This window comes from Lontra canadensis, unplaced genomic scaffold (genome assembly GCF_010015895.1).
Source record: "Lontra canadensis isolate GAN:19392208 unplaced genomic scaffold, GSC_riverotter_1.0 scaffold8, whole genome shotgun sequence".
NCBI classification, from domain to species: Eukaryota; Metazoa; Chordata; class Mammalia; order Carnivora; family Mustelidae; genus Lontra; species Lontra canadensis.
In genome coordinates, this window is record NW_022631002.1 from 33668287 (window position 1) to 33688516 (window position 20230).

The 20230-nt window shown below is 41.0% G+C and overlaps 1 protein-coding gene across 2 annotated transcripts in view; it reads left to right on the forward strand.

Moving 5' to 3' along the window:
* The first annotated feature begins 242 nt into the window (after positions 1-242).
* The window catches only part of N4BP1 (NEDD4 binding protein 1), a 43854-nt gene continuing 23866 nt past the window's right edge, over positions 243-20230 (forward strand). The window contains exon 1 of one of the 2 annotated variants that reach the window (XM_032854543.1): positions 243-673. In XM_032854543.1, coding sequence (XP_032710434.1) covers positions 476-673 — 198 coding nt within the window. In that variant the 5' untranslated portion in view covers positions 243-475. The remainder of the gene's footprint in view (positions 674-20230) is intronic. The other variant, XM_032854541.1, reaches the window with a different exon arrangement.

Genomic DNA, 20230 nt, shown 5'->3' on the forward strand with positions numbered 1-20230 from the left:
AGAGCTTCAATTTCCCCAACCTTAAAACCAGAGATTCACCATCCATCAAGACGCCCCAAAGTGTTCTGCCCTCACCAAAGAAGGCCGCCCAGGCCCTCTCCGCAGTCGTCGCCTTGCCCTCAACAAACATGGCTACTGCGCGTGACGTCGAGTTCCGTCGCCTCCGCCCTCCCTCCGTCTCTCTGAGGCGGCGAGCATTAATGACGGCGGCAGGCTGGGCGCATGCGCGGCGGCGGGGCTCGGCCCGCGGCAGCGGCGGCGAAGGGGCGGAGGGGTTCTCTGCCCTCAGTTGCCAAGCTGCGGCGGCCGTGCCGGGATGGTGTAGCTAGGCCTGCGGGAAGGCGGCGGGGCGCGGGCTGGGGCGAGGCGGCCGCGAGGGCCGACGCCTCCTGACGGGCTCCGGTGTAGCGGCAGCACGCTGAGGGGGCGTCGGCGCCGCCGGCCCCCGGCGCCGCCGCGGGAGGCCGCGCCCGCCATGGCGGCCCGGGCGGTGCTGGACGAGTTCACGGCGCCCGCGGAGAAGGCGGCGCTGCTGGAGCGGAGCCGCGGCCGCATCGAGGGCCTGTTCGGCGTGAGCCTGGCTGTGCTTGGCGCGCTCGGGGCCGAAGAACCGCTGCCTGCGCGCATCTGGCTGCAGCTCCGCGGGGCGCAGGAGGCGGTGCACAGCGCCAAGGTGAGTCCCGCCGCCGCCCCCGCGCGCCCGCCTTCCGCGGCCCGGCCCCCGCGGCCTCGGCTCAGCAGAGCTTCCAGGGCGCCCCCACCCCCTTTCTCCCTGCTCTTCGTACTGGGACGCAGCGAACGTGGTTAAGAGCGTAGTCTCCAGAGCCCACGGACCTGCGTTCTCCGCTTTTCGAGCCATGTGACCTTGGGCTAGCGGTTCAGTCCTGGGGCGCCTCAGTTTCCCCATTTGTGAAGTGGCGCTGACGAAAGCACCTCCCTCAGAGGGCTGTCGCGAGGATTGGAGTAGATGCCTTTGTAAAGCGCGGAGCTCAGTGACTGGCCTGGGGTGAGCGCGCTGCGAATGTTGCCTGTTATCTTTCCCCTCCCGACCCTCAGGAAGGTGCGTAGGGCCTAATACCAGGGCCTACCGCCTCCTTAACCACCACATCAGCCACCCTTCTCTTCCCAGGTCTCCAGTACAGTGGTTCTGAACCTTTTTGGGATTTCAGTCCCTTTTGAGAATCTGACAAAACCATTCTAGTGGTAAAATGCACAGAATATCAAGAAGAGATAGGGATGTTTAATAATAGTGTTAAAAGAGCATTAATCATTGTATCGATATTATGTTCAACTAACATTTATTTAATGGTTATAGCACATCAGACGTTTTGCTAAACACTTCATAAGGATTATCTAATGCAGCTCTTAAAAAATCCAGTGAGGTGGATTTTATCTTCCTCTCTGTAAGTTAACAGCTGGGGAAACTGAAACTCTGCAAGTGGTGACTCACCTTCTCTCAGAATCAGCATTTCAGACTTATACCTACGCAACACCTTCAACTATTGCCCTTCCTTCCTGAGCCAAGAAACAGTAACAAAGCACATACCCCCCTTTCCCAGGTATGCAAGTTTCTCTAGGTTTTGCCGTCCATTACGTGGAGGCGCCAGGATTCAGACTTAGAGCCCTTGTTCTGGATACCTGGCTCCCAAATGGTGAGCCCTCTGGCTGGGAAGAAAATGATCTTTTTTTAGCATCTGACTTCAGAAATTTCACAGTGTCCTTGGAGAATTGGACAAGCTGTAATTCCTGACTCCCTTTGATTTAAAAAAAAAAAAAAAAGCCTGGGTGCTGTTTGTTTTAATATCTTCAGAAGAGATAGGACTCTGTGTCCTATCTCTCACAGCATAACTTAAAACATTGTAGATGTTCCATCAGTTTTACTTTCCTGTAGTTAATTTTTCCTAACTTTAAATTTTCTAAGTTTTTAAAAAATTTTTAATTTTTTAAGGTGGGCTCCATGCCCTAAGTGGGGCTTGAACTCAAGATCCTGAGATCAAGAGCCACACGTTCTATGGATTGAGCCAGACAGGCACCCCCTAACTTTTAAATTTTAACTTCTTAGGCCCCTCATTCTTTTCTCCCTGGCGACTGAATTTCTTCCCACTCCCCAGAGCTAAAAGGTTTGAGGTAACTAAGTCCTGTCAGTGCTTCTGAAAATCTCTTAGATGCAGTCATTCCTCTCCTTCCATTGCCTCTGCTGCAATTAAGACCTTCATTCTTGGGGCACCTGGGTGGCTCAGTAGGTTAAAGCCTCTGCCTTCGGCTCAGGTCATGATCCTGGGGTCCTGGGATCAAGCCCCAAATCGGGCTCTGTGCTCAGCAGGGAGCCTGCTTCCACCTCTCTCTCTCTCTCTGCCTGCCTCTCTGCCTGCTTGCTGTCAAATAAATAAAAAAGTAAAATCTTAAAAAAAAAAAAAAAGACCTGCATTCTTGTTATGTGCCCCTCCCTTAGTTCGTTGCCCTCTCTCCATTCCTCCCTCTTTCCCTCCTCTCTAGCACAACTTGCATTTAACTGATCCTCCCACAGAACATCATTTTCCTTCCCTGGGAACTACTAGAAGTCCTGCTGGCTATCTCATTCATTCCAAACTCCTCCTCTGGAGAGACACAAAACATTTACTAATCCAGTCCCATCTTATTTTCCCAGCTCTCAAGCTTAAACCTCTGCTGTCTTCTGCCTAGTCTCATTGCTTTTAATTCTGCTTCACCTGTTCCCAGTTAAGTTTTACTCAGTATTCATTCCAAGTGTGGAAAGTGCTTCTTTTGCTCTGCAGAAAAACCTGGCATATTCTGCCAGACCCTCCCAAGGGCTGTTCTCTTGCCTGTCCTGCCCTGCAGGTTAGCATAAGCTATCTGGAAAAGGTGTCTCTTACAGTATCTTGGAAGTAGGTGTCACTTGCCCATATATCTTTGTGATGTGTATTACTCAGAATCCAATCCTCCCACTTGTAAGCAATCCTTTTCTTTTCCCTTGAGAGTCATGGGTAGGCATTGAATGCCATAGTTGTTCGTTGGTTTTGGAGTTTGTTTTACATTCTTTTGAGGAAGAGAAAACCAGTAACTTAAAAATTAAGAACAGGAAGCAAACTTCAGCATCTACAATATTTTAAGTTAAGTTGAGGAGGAGGAGGTTTTCGGGAAGGAAGATTTAGAGTAAATAAGAAGTATTTAAGCTAACTAGTAAGTAAGTCTGATTAAAATAAGATGCAGGTTACTGTTTTGGGTCCCTTCAGATGGTTTACTTTGTTTTCCTGCTTTTAAATGTTAAGTCACTGCAGTTAGCTAATGCTAGGGAAGAGGAGAATGTGGAGGTTTAGTTAGGGCTCCGTTGGCTAGAGAGAATGGGGCCTATAGGTAGAAAGTGATAATGCCCTAGGAGGTTAAAAAAAAAACAAAAACAAAAAACCGGCACACTCTAGAAGAGTGGCCACTTTTGTCAAAGGGGAAATGTATTGGAGGAAACCATACTTGAGCTGGGCTTTGAAGAGCCAGTAAGATTGAAGATCCAGAAAGTGTCAGACCCTCGAGGGACCCTAATGCCAGGTTAAGCCATTGGGCCTTAGTCAGTAAGGAGTCAGGATTTTTGAGAGGAGAACTTGTCTTCTTTTTACTTGGAAAGCAGGAAGATCCAACTGTGGAAGAGACATGTTTTAAGCTGGACATGGGTGGGTGACAAAGATTTCACTGGAATTTGGCAACTGAGTGGGTATAGGGATTAAGGGGAGGGGTTTTAAACCTTGGTGTCAGGAAGATTGGTGGGTATGTTGTTTGACCTGTTGGTAGGCCCAGGTAGCCAACATTTAAAGAAAATTTATGTGCCAGGAAGTTCACTGATGGTTGCCTCTGGGCCTCAGGTAATCCACAGCCTAGCAGGGGAGACAAACTTGGAAACAAATAGTACAGTATGACATACATTCAGACAGGAGAGAAAGGGTTGTTCTGCCTAATTGGGTGTTAAAGGATGAACAAGAGTTCTCCTGAGGGAAGAGCATGTGTAAAGTCACAGGGATGTGAAATAGTGCCAGTTTATCACTGATTTCTCAAGTCTAGAAGTAGATTGGTAGAAAGGGGCCAAGTCACAAACACTTGGGGCCTACAGAAGAACATGGGTTTTTACCAAGCAGGCAGGTAGTAGGGAATCAGGGAAGGGTTGTAAGACCAAGAGTGATGCCATCAGATTTACATTTCTAAGAAATTTCTCCATGTCAGTTTTTATATACCTAGGCTTGTTTTTCTCAGTGTGGTCCATTGCTGGTTTGTGTTGATGTAAGGGCAAAAATTGGAGACAAGTGTTTAGTGGCTTTTATGGCAATGTGACATTACCACGAGCGCTGGAGAGCCAGTGTCTCAAAGAGCAGAATACTAGTAGAGAGCATTCTACATGGGGACCCAGAAGGAGGGGGTTGAAGTCAGGGATGGCTGACGTGGAATCAAAGGAGGATGAGGACTGAATTTTTGAGAGGAAATGTAGGTACTGACTCGATGCTGCCTCATTCATAGTGAGATCAAAGATGCAGTGCCTCTGAGGGATCCTTGGAGTCAGAAGTGATGGGGAGTGGTGAGGCTGAAAAGATCTCAGCCCAGGGAGCAAGAAAATGGAACTCTTCTTTAGCTCTAGGTGGTATGAATTCCATGCTCCCTGGGTCCATGTAGGGAGACTGCATATCGAAGCAGCTGGTTGATAGGGAGGACCTGGTGAATAAGGAAGGTGCTTATGCTCTGTGCGAGAAGGTGACTGCCAATGCTTACTATTAGCCAATGACATAGTAGGGGCCCAGTGATATCTCATCTCATTATCTGAGAAAAGTCAGGGGTTTAGATTTCATAATGTGAAATCTATTTTGTTTTTTAAGAGGTGACTAATTTCTGCTTTAAAAACCATTCATGCTATGAATGATATCTCAGTAAAATTTGCATTAATGTATCCTTGTTAAAAGTGTATGTTCTGCGGGGCACCTGGGTGGCTCAGTGGGTAAAAAAGCCTCTGCCTTCGGCTCAGGTCATGATCCTGGGGTCCTGGGATCGAGCCCCACATCAGGCTTTCTGCTCAGCAGGGATCCTGCTTTCCCTTCTCTCTCTGCCTGCCTCCTTGCCTACTTGTGAGCTCTGTCAAATAAATAAATAAAATCTTTTTAAAAAAAAAAGTGTATATTCTGGGGAAAAAAAAAAAGAACCATGCATGCTAAATGAAACATGTCAGAGGACCAGGTTCAGTTTTTAGGACCTCTTTTAGATAAAGGAGACAGGATGAGTGAAGATATGCTCCCCCCTCTCCCATTTGGTGAAGAGGGCAGTTGAACACCTTAATGGCCTATAGTATTGTCTCAGTAAAGTAGGAAACCAGTTCATGCCTGCAGAGGGAGGGTGAGAGCTGGAAGATGGTGGAATATTTTAGGGTGGATGCAGTGGAAGTACTTTGGAAAAGAACAAAAGGGAATTGGAACTGAAGTAAGGACCAGGGGAAGTTAAATGGCCTGAATTTATAGTATCACTTGATCCAGAAATTCTCCAGTAGGTGATGATTTCCCCCACTTGGGGTATTGGTAAAGCTAACACACCAAGGACTAAAGGAATCCAAGATGTAATCGAATGAGGCAGAATGGGGCCCAGGAAATGCTTCTGAGTGGTCAGCATTATTTGGGTTAGAATAATCCAAAAATGTATAAGACTTACCTTCTACTTTTAGTGACCTGACAGCCATAAAGGTTCAGACTGGAGAGGAGAAGGCAGAAAGGGGCATAATGAACTGGGAGAACAAGGGAAGGAGTAAGGCCTTAGACCCTGTCCCTTCCTAGACTCTTGGAATCATATAGATGGGGCAAGTTCAGTGAGTATTGGGGAATTGTAGAAGTTGAAGTGAGGGAGGAATTTCAGATTAGAATCTTGGATATGGAGGAATTCTGAGAACAAGGAGTGGTGCCTCAGTATTCTGGGTGCGAATGGAAGTGTGAGGCATCTGGAGATAATACGGTGCTGAGTTCAGCAAGGTTCATAGCAGTGATTTGGGTGCTAACGTTAGTTTAGTTGGTTGATCCCTGAACCTGTCCTGGAGGTTAACAAACAAGAGGGAGTAATGGGAAACAAATGGCTTGGCTGCTTTTACAAAACTGTCCATCAGCTTTTCAGAGGCTTAGATTTGCTAACCACAGTTGCCTGTCAATTGGTGTTTCAGGCATTACCTCGTGACAGTGAGGAGCCACCATGAGCCATAGCCGGAACACCAGTCTGGAGGACTTAAAGAATAATTTGGAAGACTGGGAAGTCTTGGTGGCTCAGTTGGTTAAGCGTCTGCCTTTGGCTCTGGTCGTGATCCTTGGGTCTTGGGATTGAATCCCGCATTGGGCTCCTTTTTCTGCTTCTCCCTCTACCTGCTGCTCTCCCTGCTTGTGCATGCTTGCGCTCTCTCTCTCTCTGACAAAGTGAATAAATAAAATCTTTAAAAAGGGGGGGATGGTATTTGGAGGACTGATTAATCTTAAACATTGAAATTACAGTACACTCAAGAAGCTATGCTAAGGTAAACCAAACATCTGGTCCATTTTAATTTGTGAGGAAGAGAGAAAGGGAGAAAGAGCGTCATATGAAGAGTTGGCAATCATCCTTAGGGTTTTTACTTAAATGTTTATAGAGTAAGAGAGGAGAAAGATAAGGATTAAAAAAAAAAGGAATTCGAGTAGAAGTGGCTCATTACTGCATTGACTTCAGAGAGTTAAAATGGACACTGTATTGTTTCGTTTCCTTTTCTATTAGGAGAGGTTGGTACCTGGTTTCATGAATGAATTCTTGAACAGTTGATTTGTTCATGGAGGAAATAATTTGTAGATGTAATACTGGGTAGTGACATGGAGTTTTTGTTTTGATTTTACCAGAAAGGAGGTTGGTGGCCTCTTTGCATTTCCTAGAATGATTTTTTTTTTTTTTTTAACTCACTATGGTTGTGAAAATCATCTTCTTAAGAAATGGTGGTTTGTTCAGTTTCTTTTTATGGTTAATACTTTGGGGTTATACCAGAATGTTGAAATAAAGGATACTCAGACTGGTTATCACTGGGGTCAAAGTGATTGCTCATGACCGTAGTTTCCTCTTCCCTATTTACCAGCTAGTATTGTAGGGCTTTAATTAAATCAAGGACAACATTCTTGTTCTGTGTTGGCTTTTTACTAAATTAATATAACTGTATTAAATTAGAAGTTTTGCATTTCAAAACCAAAGATGGGGGGAGGGCAATACTTAGAGTAATTAATTAAAGAACTGTTTTTTTTTAATTATGTTATGTCCAATGGAAACAACATAGGAAACGTCTTTGTTTAAAGAAACTGAATTATTATTTGTTATTTTATGAGGTTCCTTTCAAATTGGAGGGTTTTGTTCAGCTTAGTGCTGAGAGGATTATTAATTTATGTTAGTTGATAAATAAAGAGCCACATAATAAATATTTTAGATTTTGTGGACTGTACCCAGTGTTTGTCTCATACTCTGTTTTTGTTTTTGCTTTTTTACAACCTTTCTGAAGGTAAAAAGGATTCTTATCTTGGGGGCTATACAGAAATTGTCCAGAGGCTGTATTTGCACTGTCCAGTATGTAGCCACTACAACGTGTGGCTATTTAAGTTATCCAGAGTTCAATGAAATTAGATATGTACTTCCTCAGTTGCATTTCAGGTGCTCTGTGGCCACATGTAACTAGTGTCTGCCAGTGTGGGCAGTGCAGTTACAGAACATTTGTGCTATTTGTCCAGAAGTTCTGTCGGACAGTGCCACCCTAGATAGGAACTAATCCTTGCTTGGGCCTACCTTACAGTTCTCTGGTATGACATTGAAAGGACATGCAGCCATCCTTTTACCTTGTTTCCTGAATTTCTATAATTTTTGTTAACTGTGTCCCTTGTAATCATAAATAACTTCCGAGGATGACTCTTGATCATAGAGACACATGAATACGGACTAGCTTCATTGTATTTGGAATATGGTAGGAGATATTAGCAATTAGTAAACCTGGAGAATTATCCTCTGAGAAAATTTCATAAGGAACCTTCTGTTGCATTTTTAATAGCCAGATGGTTTTTGCTCTTAATTGCCTTTTATGGCTCTCTTATTCTAAATGAGGAAGCAGACCTCCAAAAAAAATCAAGAAAGTCACGTCTCCATATTTCACCCATAGTATTTGTACATTTGCATGAATTCTTCTCTTCCCAAGGTTCCCAAAATATGCTAAATTTCTGGCCTGTCAGGAAGTCATTTTCTTTATACTATATGCAAGGCTGGGACCCTGTATACCACAGAACAGGTACCACAGCAGTTTCCTAAGCATTGGTTCTATGCATGAACTACAGTCCTTATTTTGTAATAGTGATGTTGCCATAAATGATTCAGCAGGATTTGTAAATATGATATTCTAGTTATGGCCTGGGTTGCACATTGAATTTGTCTAATTTTATCCTAGTCAAACTGAGGACAGATTGTCACTGATCCCTACACAAATAACTACATTGCCATGAAAAAGTAAAAGAAACCAGACTTACCTTTTGATTTGACACAAATTAATGGTGTTACCCCACGTAAGAAATAGTTTTAGCATCCTTCTTGTTGGAAGGTAAAAGACAAATCTTTGTGACTGATTGCTGGGGACCTTTGGAAAATCCCAGAGATAATATAGGAGTTAATGCTTTCAGAATGATATACTGCACAGCACTAATGTAGATGAATTCCAGAGATAAGTCGAGTGAAAGAAGATTTACGTAAGACAATTCTATATATATGAAATACTAGATAGGGCAAAAAATTGTATAATTATGGTGAAAAATAGAATAATTAGAGCAGAACAGCTGGAAAAGGACATTAAACATAGACTGAGTATTACCAATACTAGGGAATCACTGTTCATTTTGTTGGGTGCTGTAATGACATTGTGGCTATATTAGAAAGCCTGTATGTGTATGTGCTTACATTGCATTTGGTGTCTGACTCATTTGGAAATTAACGATGTATCTGAAGAGGACCTTAGTTAACCATTTACCATTAGTCTAAGCAAGATTTTAAAGGTAACTGAGGATATTGTAAATTATGTTTACGCTGATAACTGAACAGCATATAACTTCTGATACTACAAAAGTTGTTAGTGTTCCAATTCAATTTAGTTGAACATATAAGCTTGTGTTTTTCATAATTATAAATGTGAGTAATCATGAGTAATATAGCTTATTTGACCAGCAAGCCAGCAAAGTTTAGAAAGTTCAGATGTGTCCCTTCATAGGAAGAAAAATATATTAAAAAAAAAAAAATACACGAGTGCATTGTGTTCTACACTGATGAAATCAGGAAAAGGATATCTGTTTTTAAATTAACATTAGAATTATCAAATCAAACTGACCTAAGGATTATTTTCATTACGTGAATGGGATTCTTAAATAAAAATTCCTTTGAAGTGTCAGTTTCTGTGAGTTTGTGGGATTTTTTTTCTTTTGGTACTTAAAAGACTAACATAAGTATTAGATGTTTAGTTCTTTATTTTCTAGGAATTCTAGGTATATGAATTTAAGTAAAAGCTTGTTACTCTGTATAAACCAATTAGAACAGTGGTTCTTTAAGAAACTTTTTAATCTAATTTATTAATACCCCTGGAGGTAGGAATATATTTCATACTCACACCGTGAGAAATAAAGGCTTTCCTCATTTTATAGATACAAGCATTCAGAGAGCTTTCAGTTCTGATTCCACAGTGTTAGACATACATCAAAAGTAATCCAAAAACACGAAACTGGTACAGATTTCAAAAAGGCTGTTCTTTCAGTGGTGCTGAGACTTGTTTTACACAAACAGAAAAAACGAAAAACATTTTCTTGTAGTCTCTCATCCAACAGAAAATAGATCCATTATCCACTGACAGATCCCTTGGTCAGACATTGTAAAATCGGATTCCTGTAGTCTAGGTTTGTGTATATCATGGATGTAGTTGAGGCTGACCTGGTAGTATGTAACCAATGGTGTAGGTGTAGAAAGGGACATGTGGCCAAGAACTCTAAAGCAAAAACAAAATCAGAAGAATAAAAAACAAGGAAAGAGCACCGGTAAAAATCTCTTCCTGCTTGGGATTCACTCTGGGACCCAAAATGAGACATGGTTGGGCTTACACAACCATGCAGGCTTCTTTGTGGGCCGTTAAGTTTAATAGTTCCATGCAGAGGAGTCCACTTGGACATCTCCATGAGTCCTATAAACTGCCAAAGTGTAAATTTAAAAAAAAACAACAACTGTAAACATGATTTCAGGTAGATAACTCATGAATGAGGGAACCAGCAGGAATGTAAAACTGGTTCAGAGAGCATTTGAGGATCTGAGTATTGATCTACACTAAAAGAATAGTGGAGTAAAATTACTTTATGAGATACAGATTGCTTTATATCAGAGCAGTATAATCGTAATATTTTTTTCAGTCAAATGGAGATACATCTCTGCTGGACAAAAAAAAAAAAAAAAAAATCTACATTTTAATATGTAGCATCCCTGTTTAGGCCCAAATGAGTAATGAATGGTGTGTCAGACAAAACTAAATTTCCCAGAGAATTAAATACTCTGTGGGTGGGCCAAAGACAGTGCTCCATTATGATTGAAAGGCCATCCTTTTGCCTTATTTAGGAGTATTTAGAACTTTTCTTAACATTATACAACTATTAAAATGGGACACCCCACCCCCCACCTCCTTTTGGTCATCCTGGCCATTTTCTCTTTGACAGCGTTTACCCAGTCATTGGTACTAGGCTGGACGTCAACCTGTGTTCTCAAACATCCTAATTTCTGTTTGAGTGCATATTTGTTCGGCGTTTATTTTTCAGTTCAAGGTTTCTCAGTAGCGGCACTATTGACATTTTGATTGAGGATATTTTGTTGTTCAGTGGTATTGTGCTTTCTAGGATGTTTAACAGCATCCCTGACCTCTACCCCCGAGATGCCAGGAGCACCCTATCAGTGTGACAATCAGAAGTGTCTCCTGACATTGTCAGTGCCCCCAGGAAGAGCAAAATTATCCATGGTTGAGAACCACTGTGTTAAATAACCAAGGCCAGGCCCCACACTGTCTCGTCGAGTTGTGTAAATGCTGTAGTTCAAATAATGAGATAACTGGTGTGCGTAGAAAACATTAACATCTCCCTCACCCAGTTCTTGGAAAATGTTTTTGGATGAATATAAGGAAGGCAAGGTTAAATTAGGCTGCAGAAATAAGAAAATAGACTAAAATCCAAACTACAGAGGACTTTGAATATGGGTCTGAGGGTCTTGAACATTAATGCTTTGTAGTGAGGATCTTTAGAAAGTTTTTGAGTAGGAAAGTGAAACAGGTAGGTTTTCACATGGCACCGATACTGTTACTTGGGGGTGGAGTCTGACAAGACCCAGAAAGAAGGGTTTAGAGTTGGTTGCAGTAATATCACGTGAGACAGGATTTGTGAAAAATTGCAGGTGATGAGAAGGAAAGAAAGCTTTGAATCCAGGCAACTGTGTTTCATTTTCAAGGGAACTTGGACTAAAGTGGAGACCTCTGAGCTCTGATGCAGATCATTAAATTTGAGGCACTTGTGGGACAGTCTGGTAAAAGTGTCCAGGGGATGGATAGTTTGCAGCCTAACAGTATTAAGGGCTAGAGATGGAAATTTGGAGTTGACATCATAGAAATAAAAGTTATGGTAGGAACCTGAAGAGTCTCTGAGAGTATAACTGAGGGAGAAGATCAGAAAGGCACCTTGGGGAAGGCATACATTTAAGGTGCAGTAGGAAGTGGCAGCAGAGGATTTTGGGAAGTAGTCAGAAAGATAGGAAGTGGACAGCTAGCGGTATTTCCAAAGTATGGAGAGGAAATAACTTGTCAAGGAGAAGTTGGGCAACCACATCGTGCTACAGAGAGCCTGAGTAGGAGAGTACAGAAAATGGGCCTTTGCATTTGACAATAGTTGTCATTGTTGGCATTTAGGAAAGTGGTTTCAGTTTGAATGGGGGCAGAATCCACATTTCAAAGGGTTGGCAGTGAAATGGAGTTTAGGCTACTTTTTTCAAAAAGTGTGGCGATAAAGACAGAGGTGGAGCAATCTTATGCCAAGGCAGTAAGGCTGAAGAAAGTGTTCTGTAGGATCAGGGAAACCCACACAGGTTTGTATATGGGCAGGGGTGAGTAAAAAGAGAGTGATGAATCAAGACCTGGGAAAGGGGCATGGCTTTGAAGCAGAAGGAAGGAGAAAACAAAGTCATGAAAGGTAGAATTTTTTAGATGAAAAAGGAGAGGCAGTTGAAGACGTTCACAATGTTGGCTTTTGGACTGTGATAAAATAATTTATTTTACTAAGAGTGAGACGAGTAACAAATGAGGTTCAGTACCTGAAGATATTACTTGGGTAAGAACGAAGAATAAATTGACCAGGAGAGCTGAGAGTTTTTTGGAAGCTGTAGAAATTTCAGAGATTTACAGGAATGGGGATCAAGTCAGGGGTAAATACTGAGTATGGTCCCTGGTCCTGAGTCAAGAAGTACACTCAAGAGTGAGTACGAACAAAGTTCTTCCTGTGGAGCTGTTAAGGCACCCCTCCTGGGAGAGCACTTGGTAGACATTTTAGAATGAGATGGAAGAGAAAGATGCAACAGAAAGCAGATGTTGGAAATGCACTGGAAAAATGGCTAATATGGTTACTCATTTTATAGCAGTATTATTAATATAGATAACCAGATAGAGACCTAAAATGGATCTGTTACAGATTTGTAAATTAATGATGTTAAAAATCTTTTTTTTTCTAAGTCTTATATGGTGCTTTGAAATTAGACCTACTCTGTGCGATGCGTGTCAATGTCTAAAAATCATATTACTCCTCCTTTCTTTTCTCTTGGAGATAATATACAGCACGTTTATGTAAGAGTCTCCTAAGTATAAGAAATCTTTAGAATCCTCAAGTGTGCAGCCAGAGATGGGAAGTGTTTCAAAACATTTTAGGAATCTCTCTATAATGTATTAAGAGTTTCCTTGACTGCATAGTTTCTTTTTCCTCAATGATTTGTGGTCCACTTGAGTGTCTTCTGTTAATTAGCACAGTTACACTCCTGGCAACTGCCAAAATGTGTTAGATCCGCACTCACGCTACCTGATCTTGAGTTGCTGTGGCTTCTAACCATTATGTCTTCCTTAAATTTGTTTTTGCACCTGTGCTGTCAGTTGTCATTTGCTGTTACGGGCTCTGCAAGTAGTACCCTGTGTTGTTCCTTCTATACTTCGGACCAGCTGCTTCAAACCGTATGTGACCTGGGAGACAAGCTGACAGAGCCCCTCACGTGTGCACCCATAGTAAACGATGGTAGATGGTGAACAGTGGTTCAGAGAAACCTTTCCCAGGTCAAACCTGTGGACTCTTGAGTAGCCACTCTGATCTTTTCTGGTTTTAGATATGTTCTGAATGGCACAGGTTGCCAGGAACTTCTCTTTGGTTTTGTGAAATGTTAGAATAGGGTTGAGAAGAGCTGGTTTGTAGAGGGTAGAATAATAGAAAGTCACTTTACTCTATGAAAGGGAACTTATAATTATATATATCAGATGCCCCCTCCCCTCCTTTTTTTTATTAAAAAGCCTGAGTAAACAGCATATGAATATTGCAAGGTGGGGGAGACAGTTTTTGACTAACATTCAAATGTTGAGATAACCAGTTACAGCCAAATGCAAATAATGGATACTTGGGTCCACAGATGCTCATCCATGCAACTGACAGCTAGACATCTAGACTGCAGAGATACTGCGTACTTGTATACTTTATTGCTCCCTTCTGAATTTGAACATAAAAGTCAATTGTTGCTACTTAGTAATTCACAAGAGTAAATTATTAATGAAAAAGTGGGAGTCTGAGTCTCAAGGGATAATTACTCCTTTCTTTTGGGAGTACACACAGATTTGTGCATGTGAAGCTGTAACAGGCTCTTAGCACAACTGTCCCTCAAAACTATGCATTTAATCTTGTAGTTATGGTTTTAGTTTCTTAGCAAATAATGTCAGATGACTCTGCTTGTGTTGGGCATTTCTCTGCCAGTCCTCCTGGTGCTCACATATTGAGAGCCACCCGAGCTCTCCTGAGGCCTTCTATGATCTTTTCAGAGGATCTAACTTGTACTTTATTTTTGTCTCTGAAAGACGGTAATCTAAATAGTATCTGGATACCTCCCCAAGAATACTTCTTGCTGTGAAATGATTGCATAAGCAATGAAAAGTAAATTGATTTGTTTGTAAATAACACATCAGATTTATAATTTTAGAGTGTGTATTTTCTGTAGGTTCAAATGTATAAAATCGATGAAGTTGCTAAAAACATAGAGACTTCTGTGATCATCATTAAACAAATTATATGTGGGAAATCTGTATACCTTCTCAATTTTGCTGTGAACCTGGAATTGCTTGAAAAAATAAAGTCTTTTTAAAAAAAAATCAAAGTCAGGATTATCACTCATCTTTGCAATTAACCTGTCTTGTGTCAGCATCCAGTTTAATTTTACTTTATTTTTTTGGTTGCATAGCATTGAGAACATCCTAAATCAGTCAGTACAATTACAATTAATTAGTTATAACTCTTCTTGAAGATTATACCACTCCAGAAAAGTAACAGAAATAATGGAAAATGTTTGTTTCAGAGATGAATCACTCACAATATTTCAAAACTGCTAACCTTTCTTATCTTAAATGTCAGATAAGAATCAAGCAAAACAAAACACGAAAGCTATCACTAATGTAGCATGGCAGTATGTTATGTATCCATTTTAAACATTTTTTATTTAAATTAGGAAATAAGGAGAATACCAAAATAATATATGTACATGGTTTAAAAAAGTAGTACTGAGTGTTTTTGTAAGAAACAGTAACAGGCCCTTACTTTCTAAAGGCAACTACTTTTTACTGTTTTTAGCTGTTTGTTTTGATGGTTACCTAAAGAATTATAGTAATATACTGCTATTTCTTATAAATTTTAGGCATTATCTACTTTCTTTAATAGATGAGGTGGGGCACCTGGGTGGCTCAGTCAGTTAAGCATCCAGCTCTTGGTTTCAGCTTGGGTCATGATCTCGTGGTCCTGGGTCAAGCCCCTCACTGGGCTTTCCACTCAGTGTAGAGTCTGCTTCAGATTCTCCCTCACCCTCAAACTTACTCTCTCAGTCTGACTCAAATGAATAAATAGAATCTTCAAAAAAATAAAAAATCAGTGAAGCAAAAACTACCCTCCATTTTCCCATTTGCTACGGTCTGAATCTTTGTATTCTATCACAGTTCCTATGGTGAGATCCCAATGCCTGATAAGATAGTATTAGGAGGTGGGGCCTTTGGGAGGTGATTAAGCCATGAAGGGCTTGAATGAAGTTAATACCCTTATAAAAGAGGCCCAGGAGAACTCCTTTGCTTCTTCCACCACATGGAAATACAACAGGAGGTCTGTACCCAGAAAGAGAGCCCTCACCCAAGCACACTGGCACTCTGATATTAGGTTTCCAGCTGCCAGAACTGTCAGAAGTTTCTGTTGTTTCTACGCCACCCGGTCTGGTATTTTGTTACAGCAGTGTGAATGGACTAAGACACCTATATAGTTATTTTGTTTTTAGCTAACGCAAGAAGCAAGGTTTATATAGTTATATGACTTATGTAAATATTACCGCAAAGCCCAGTATTGTATTATATTATGTATTCCTTCTGATATAGCTTTTAATTTTTACTGTAATTTATCTGCCCTGTTTTCATTTACTTGTGAAACATGATGTAAACACATCCTTAATTTTGTACAGATACTCATTGAGCTTCCTTTTCCAGGAGAACAGTCCTTGAGCCTCTTTCCCTCTTCCACTGAGCTAGTTCCTCAGCTTGTTTGCTGCACAGCTATAGTCTTTGGACATCTATTTGCCAATCTTGGATTGGATTTACTAATTACTTCATCTCCCTTATTTTTGGTGGCCTTCATCTTCAAATAGTTTCTCAAGAAACTGGAGAGTGATTTTGTTGGCTTTTAGCCTGTCTAGAAATGTCTTTAATATGAATGGTTTAGAATTAGAGGTTGAAAATCACTTTCCCTTAAAATTTTGAATGCATTGCTATCCTTTTTATCCAACCCAGTTGTCCAGATCTACTGTTGAGAATTTCTAATATTCTGATTGGGATTCTCTTATATGTGCCCTGTTCCCATCCTGCCCCCAGGATTTTTTTCTTGTAGGCCTTTAAAAAGTAATCATGCTTGGATATTCTTTGGACCCTTTCAAGATAATATCTGTGTGCTTTAGTGTCCAAACAGGATTTGATGTAATTTTTTCACTAATCATACGTGGGGTCTTACGTATTTTAGTTCTGGGAAATTATTTGTTTTACTTCTTTGTTAATTGCCATTCTGTTTTTGATTTTGATTTGTTTTAAATAAGTGTCACTTATTTGGGTTTTGGATATCCTAGATGGACCCTTAAAGTTTCTTTTCCCTCCTGTTTTTCAGTTTGTTTTTGTAGTACTTTTAGAGAGGTTTCTTCCAGTGTGTCTTTGAAATTCTTATGTTTACTTGTATTTTGGCCATCATATCCTTAATTTACTAATAATCTTACTTTGATTATTTGTCTTTCTTTAGCATCTTGATTTCTGTTATATGAACTCATTATCAGATAATATGTTTTTGAAAGCACTAATTAAACTTTTGTTGAACTTTTCTTTCCTACCCTGCATTTATTACCTGGTTTCCCTCCAGTTTATGTTCTACTCTGTTGGTTTCTGTCTTTCATATTTGAGATACTAATCTGGCAGGGGTCCTTTTTATATTTCATGTGGCATCTGAAAAACTAGTTGGAAGCCTTGTGTCTGGGCAGGATCTGTTGATATGTGGGCTTTACAAATTGGATGAATTGGAGAGAGAGCCCTTGTTTGAGAGGATACTTGTTTCAGAAGCTTTTTATCTGGAGAAGAAACCTCTTCTCTCTGGGTTGGCTAATAATTGCTGGCATTCCACTGAGTGGGTGTGATCAGCTTTTTCTCATCTGGTGGCTGCACAGTAGTCTCAACAGTATTCGACTCGTGAATTCAACCATGTGCTTATGCTAAACAGGCAGCATTACTTAAATATTAACAGGTAGCCAGGAGATTTCCGTTCTGAGTAAGATAGAACAACCAGACTCTACCCTGTCACTCCTACTGAATATAATTAGAAAACCTGGACAGAATCCATGGAACAGCTAATACGAGGGCTCTGAAAATTAAATAGTAGGCAGACTGGGTTAGAAAACCAGAATTCAGAGCACCACCAAACCAGTGGCGAGTTTGCCATTTTTTCCTCTTTTTGGTCCCTCATCCTGAATTCAACGTCACTCAACCTGAAAGTGGAAATGATCACCAGCGCATAGAAAGCAGTAGGAGAAGCCCTCTGGTTCGGGCTCCAGGGGCAGAAAAGGGAGCACCTAATACAGGGCAAAGGCCATTTTCTTCATTCCAGTGCATACCAGCTTCCAGCCAATCCTGTGATGGTGACAGGGGGAGGTTGCAGGAACCAAAGTTCTGAGGGAGGAGAACCTTCCTCTCCAGTTGGTGCAGTTGTGATCCCAAGAGGATGGGGCCAGCCTCATTACTTTGTCTGTCTGTATCCTCTGGCATGACCCACGCAGAGCTGCAGAAGTACAAGACAAAGTGGGGTAACCAAATCCCCAGCTTTCTAACTGGAAGACTGAAGAAAAGAGCCTCAGGGAACCAGAAACCAGAAAGAAACCATAAAAATATGGCAGAGAGGGTAGAGCTCAGAAAAGTGACTCCGTAAAGTTTTGATGATCTCCTGGGTTTATCCCAAAGCTACACATGTGTGGATCTGCTTTTCATCAGCATAACAAAGACTTAAAAACTGAACTAACAGAAAAACTACCATCTAGGTCCCAGACTGGCCTCTGGTAGCACACATGTGAGACAGATATGGATAACATTGCAGAGACTTTAAAAACTGAATTAGCACTAGAATCACAGCTTACTGAAGACAGGTTGCAGCTTGCAGCCTGAATCTAACTAGGTCAATTACCTGTTAGAACAGAAGTATCAAGATTCATCCTTGGATTTAAATAAGACTCAGAGTCTCATAATATTTAGAATGAATACAATACAAAATTACTTGGCATATGAAGAACATGGAAAATATCAACTCTCATGAGAAAAGACAGCAGACACCAATGCCAAGATGACACAGATGTTAGAATCATCTAACAAAGACTTTTTAAAAAAAATTTATTTATTTGAGAGCATGCCCACGAGTGGGGGGTGGGCAGCATAAGAGACTCTCCAGCAGACTCCCTGCAAAGTGTAGAGCCCAACCTGTAGCTGGATCTCCGACCCTGAGATCATGAGCCAGAAACGAGAGCTCATCCCTCCCAGAATCAACCCTCATCTGAATGAGCCTCCCAGGCATCCTTTATCTGTCTGCCCTATCTCCACACCCATTGTGGAGCCCAGTGCAGAGCTCGAACTCATGACCCCAAGATCAAGAGACCTGAGCTGAGATCAGGACTCAGACACTTAACTGACTGAGCCATCCAAGTGCCCCATCTAACAAAGACTTGAAAAACATCTATTATAAAGATGCTCCAACAGACAATCACAAATACTCTTAAAAGTAATTAAAAAATAGAAAGTTTCAGCGGAGAAATAGAAGATACAAAGAACCAAATGGAAAGGTTAGCAGTGAAAAATAGAGTAACCTAAATTAACTCACTGGATAGGCCTGATTTTAAAGTGGACATGACAGAAGAGTCACTGAGTTTGAAGACAGAAAATAGAAGGTATCTAGGAATGTCCAGTTGGCTCAGATGATTAAGTGTCTTCCTTTGGCTCAGGGCATGATCCCAGAGTCCTGGGATCAAGCCATCATTGGGCTTCGTGCTCGGTGGGAGCTTGCTTCTCCCTCTCCCTTTGCTGTTCCCTCTGCTTGTACAATCTTGCTTCCTGTATCAAATAAATAAATAAAATCTTAAAAAAAAAAAAGTTGTTATCTAGTCTAAATGAGGGGAGATGGGAGTGTGGTGTTAAAAAAAAAAAAGATGTGGAGAAATAATGCCTAAAGATTTCCAGAATCTGGCAGAAGATGTAAACATAATTTAAGAAGCTCAGTGAACACAAATGGAATAAGTTCCAAGACTTCCACACCCAGACATCATAACCACAGTGCTGAAAGCTAAAGACAAATGAAAAATTACAAAAACATTTAGAGAAAAACACATGTAGAGTAACAGCAACTAGAATGAGTACAGGTTTCTCATCAGAAACTAGAGGCCAGAGAAATGACACAATATTTTTGAAGTGGTAAAAAATAAACCAAAAAATGTTACCCAAAAATTTCCTATCCAGTGAAGTTAATCCTTCAAGAATGAAAGTGAAATAAAGCATGATAAAAATTCTCATTTGAACAAAAACTAAAATGAAATCATTGCCAGTATCCAGTTCCAAAAGAATTGGTAAGGGAAGTTTTTCAGCCAGAAATGATAAGTACATGGATAAATGTAATCGATTACTTGAGCTTCTTGAGTTCTTTAAAATGAGTTAATTGTTGAAAATAAAATTTATAATGTAGTCTGATGGGATTTCAAATGTGTATACATGTAGTTTATGTGATAACTGTAACGTACAAGGGAGGGCAGAGAAAATAGAGACCAAGGTAAAGGATGATAGTGATGTTCTAAAATTTATACCCAGGGGTTTTGAGTTAGGGAAGTGACTGAATGATGGCCCAGAGAAGTCAATGCCACTGAAGGAAGATTTTGATTATATCTCTCGGGAGAAGGGTGCATACTTGACTATGCTGGGCTATAGGTGAAGCATTGGGCTTTGGTCAGGAGGCTGAAGCAGGAGCAAGGGGGAAGGCAAGGCAGGACAGAATAAACCATTTGGAATTGGCTAGTTTGGGTAATTTCAGGGGCTTTGGGGCATAAAGGCTGGTTTTAGTTGTCTGGTTCCTGGCCCAGGCTTGATACAAGGTAAGGGAAATACTGGCTTAGTGTGTGAGTTCGATAAAGAGATGGGTGTGGGGGGCATAGCACTAGATCAGTCATCTGGACACATGTTCACCCCTGCTAGAAATTAGAGGTAAGTCTCTCCTCAGGTCTGAAAGGCTCCCTAAGATGTCAGAACATCATAAGATAGAGAAAATAAAAGCATGACTAGTGCAGATAATAAGGTTTATACATTCTTGAAATGATAAAATACTGACTTTGAAGTGGATCAGGT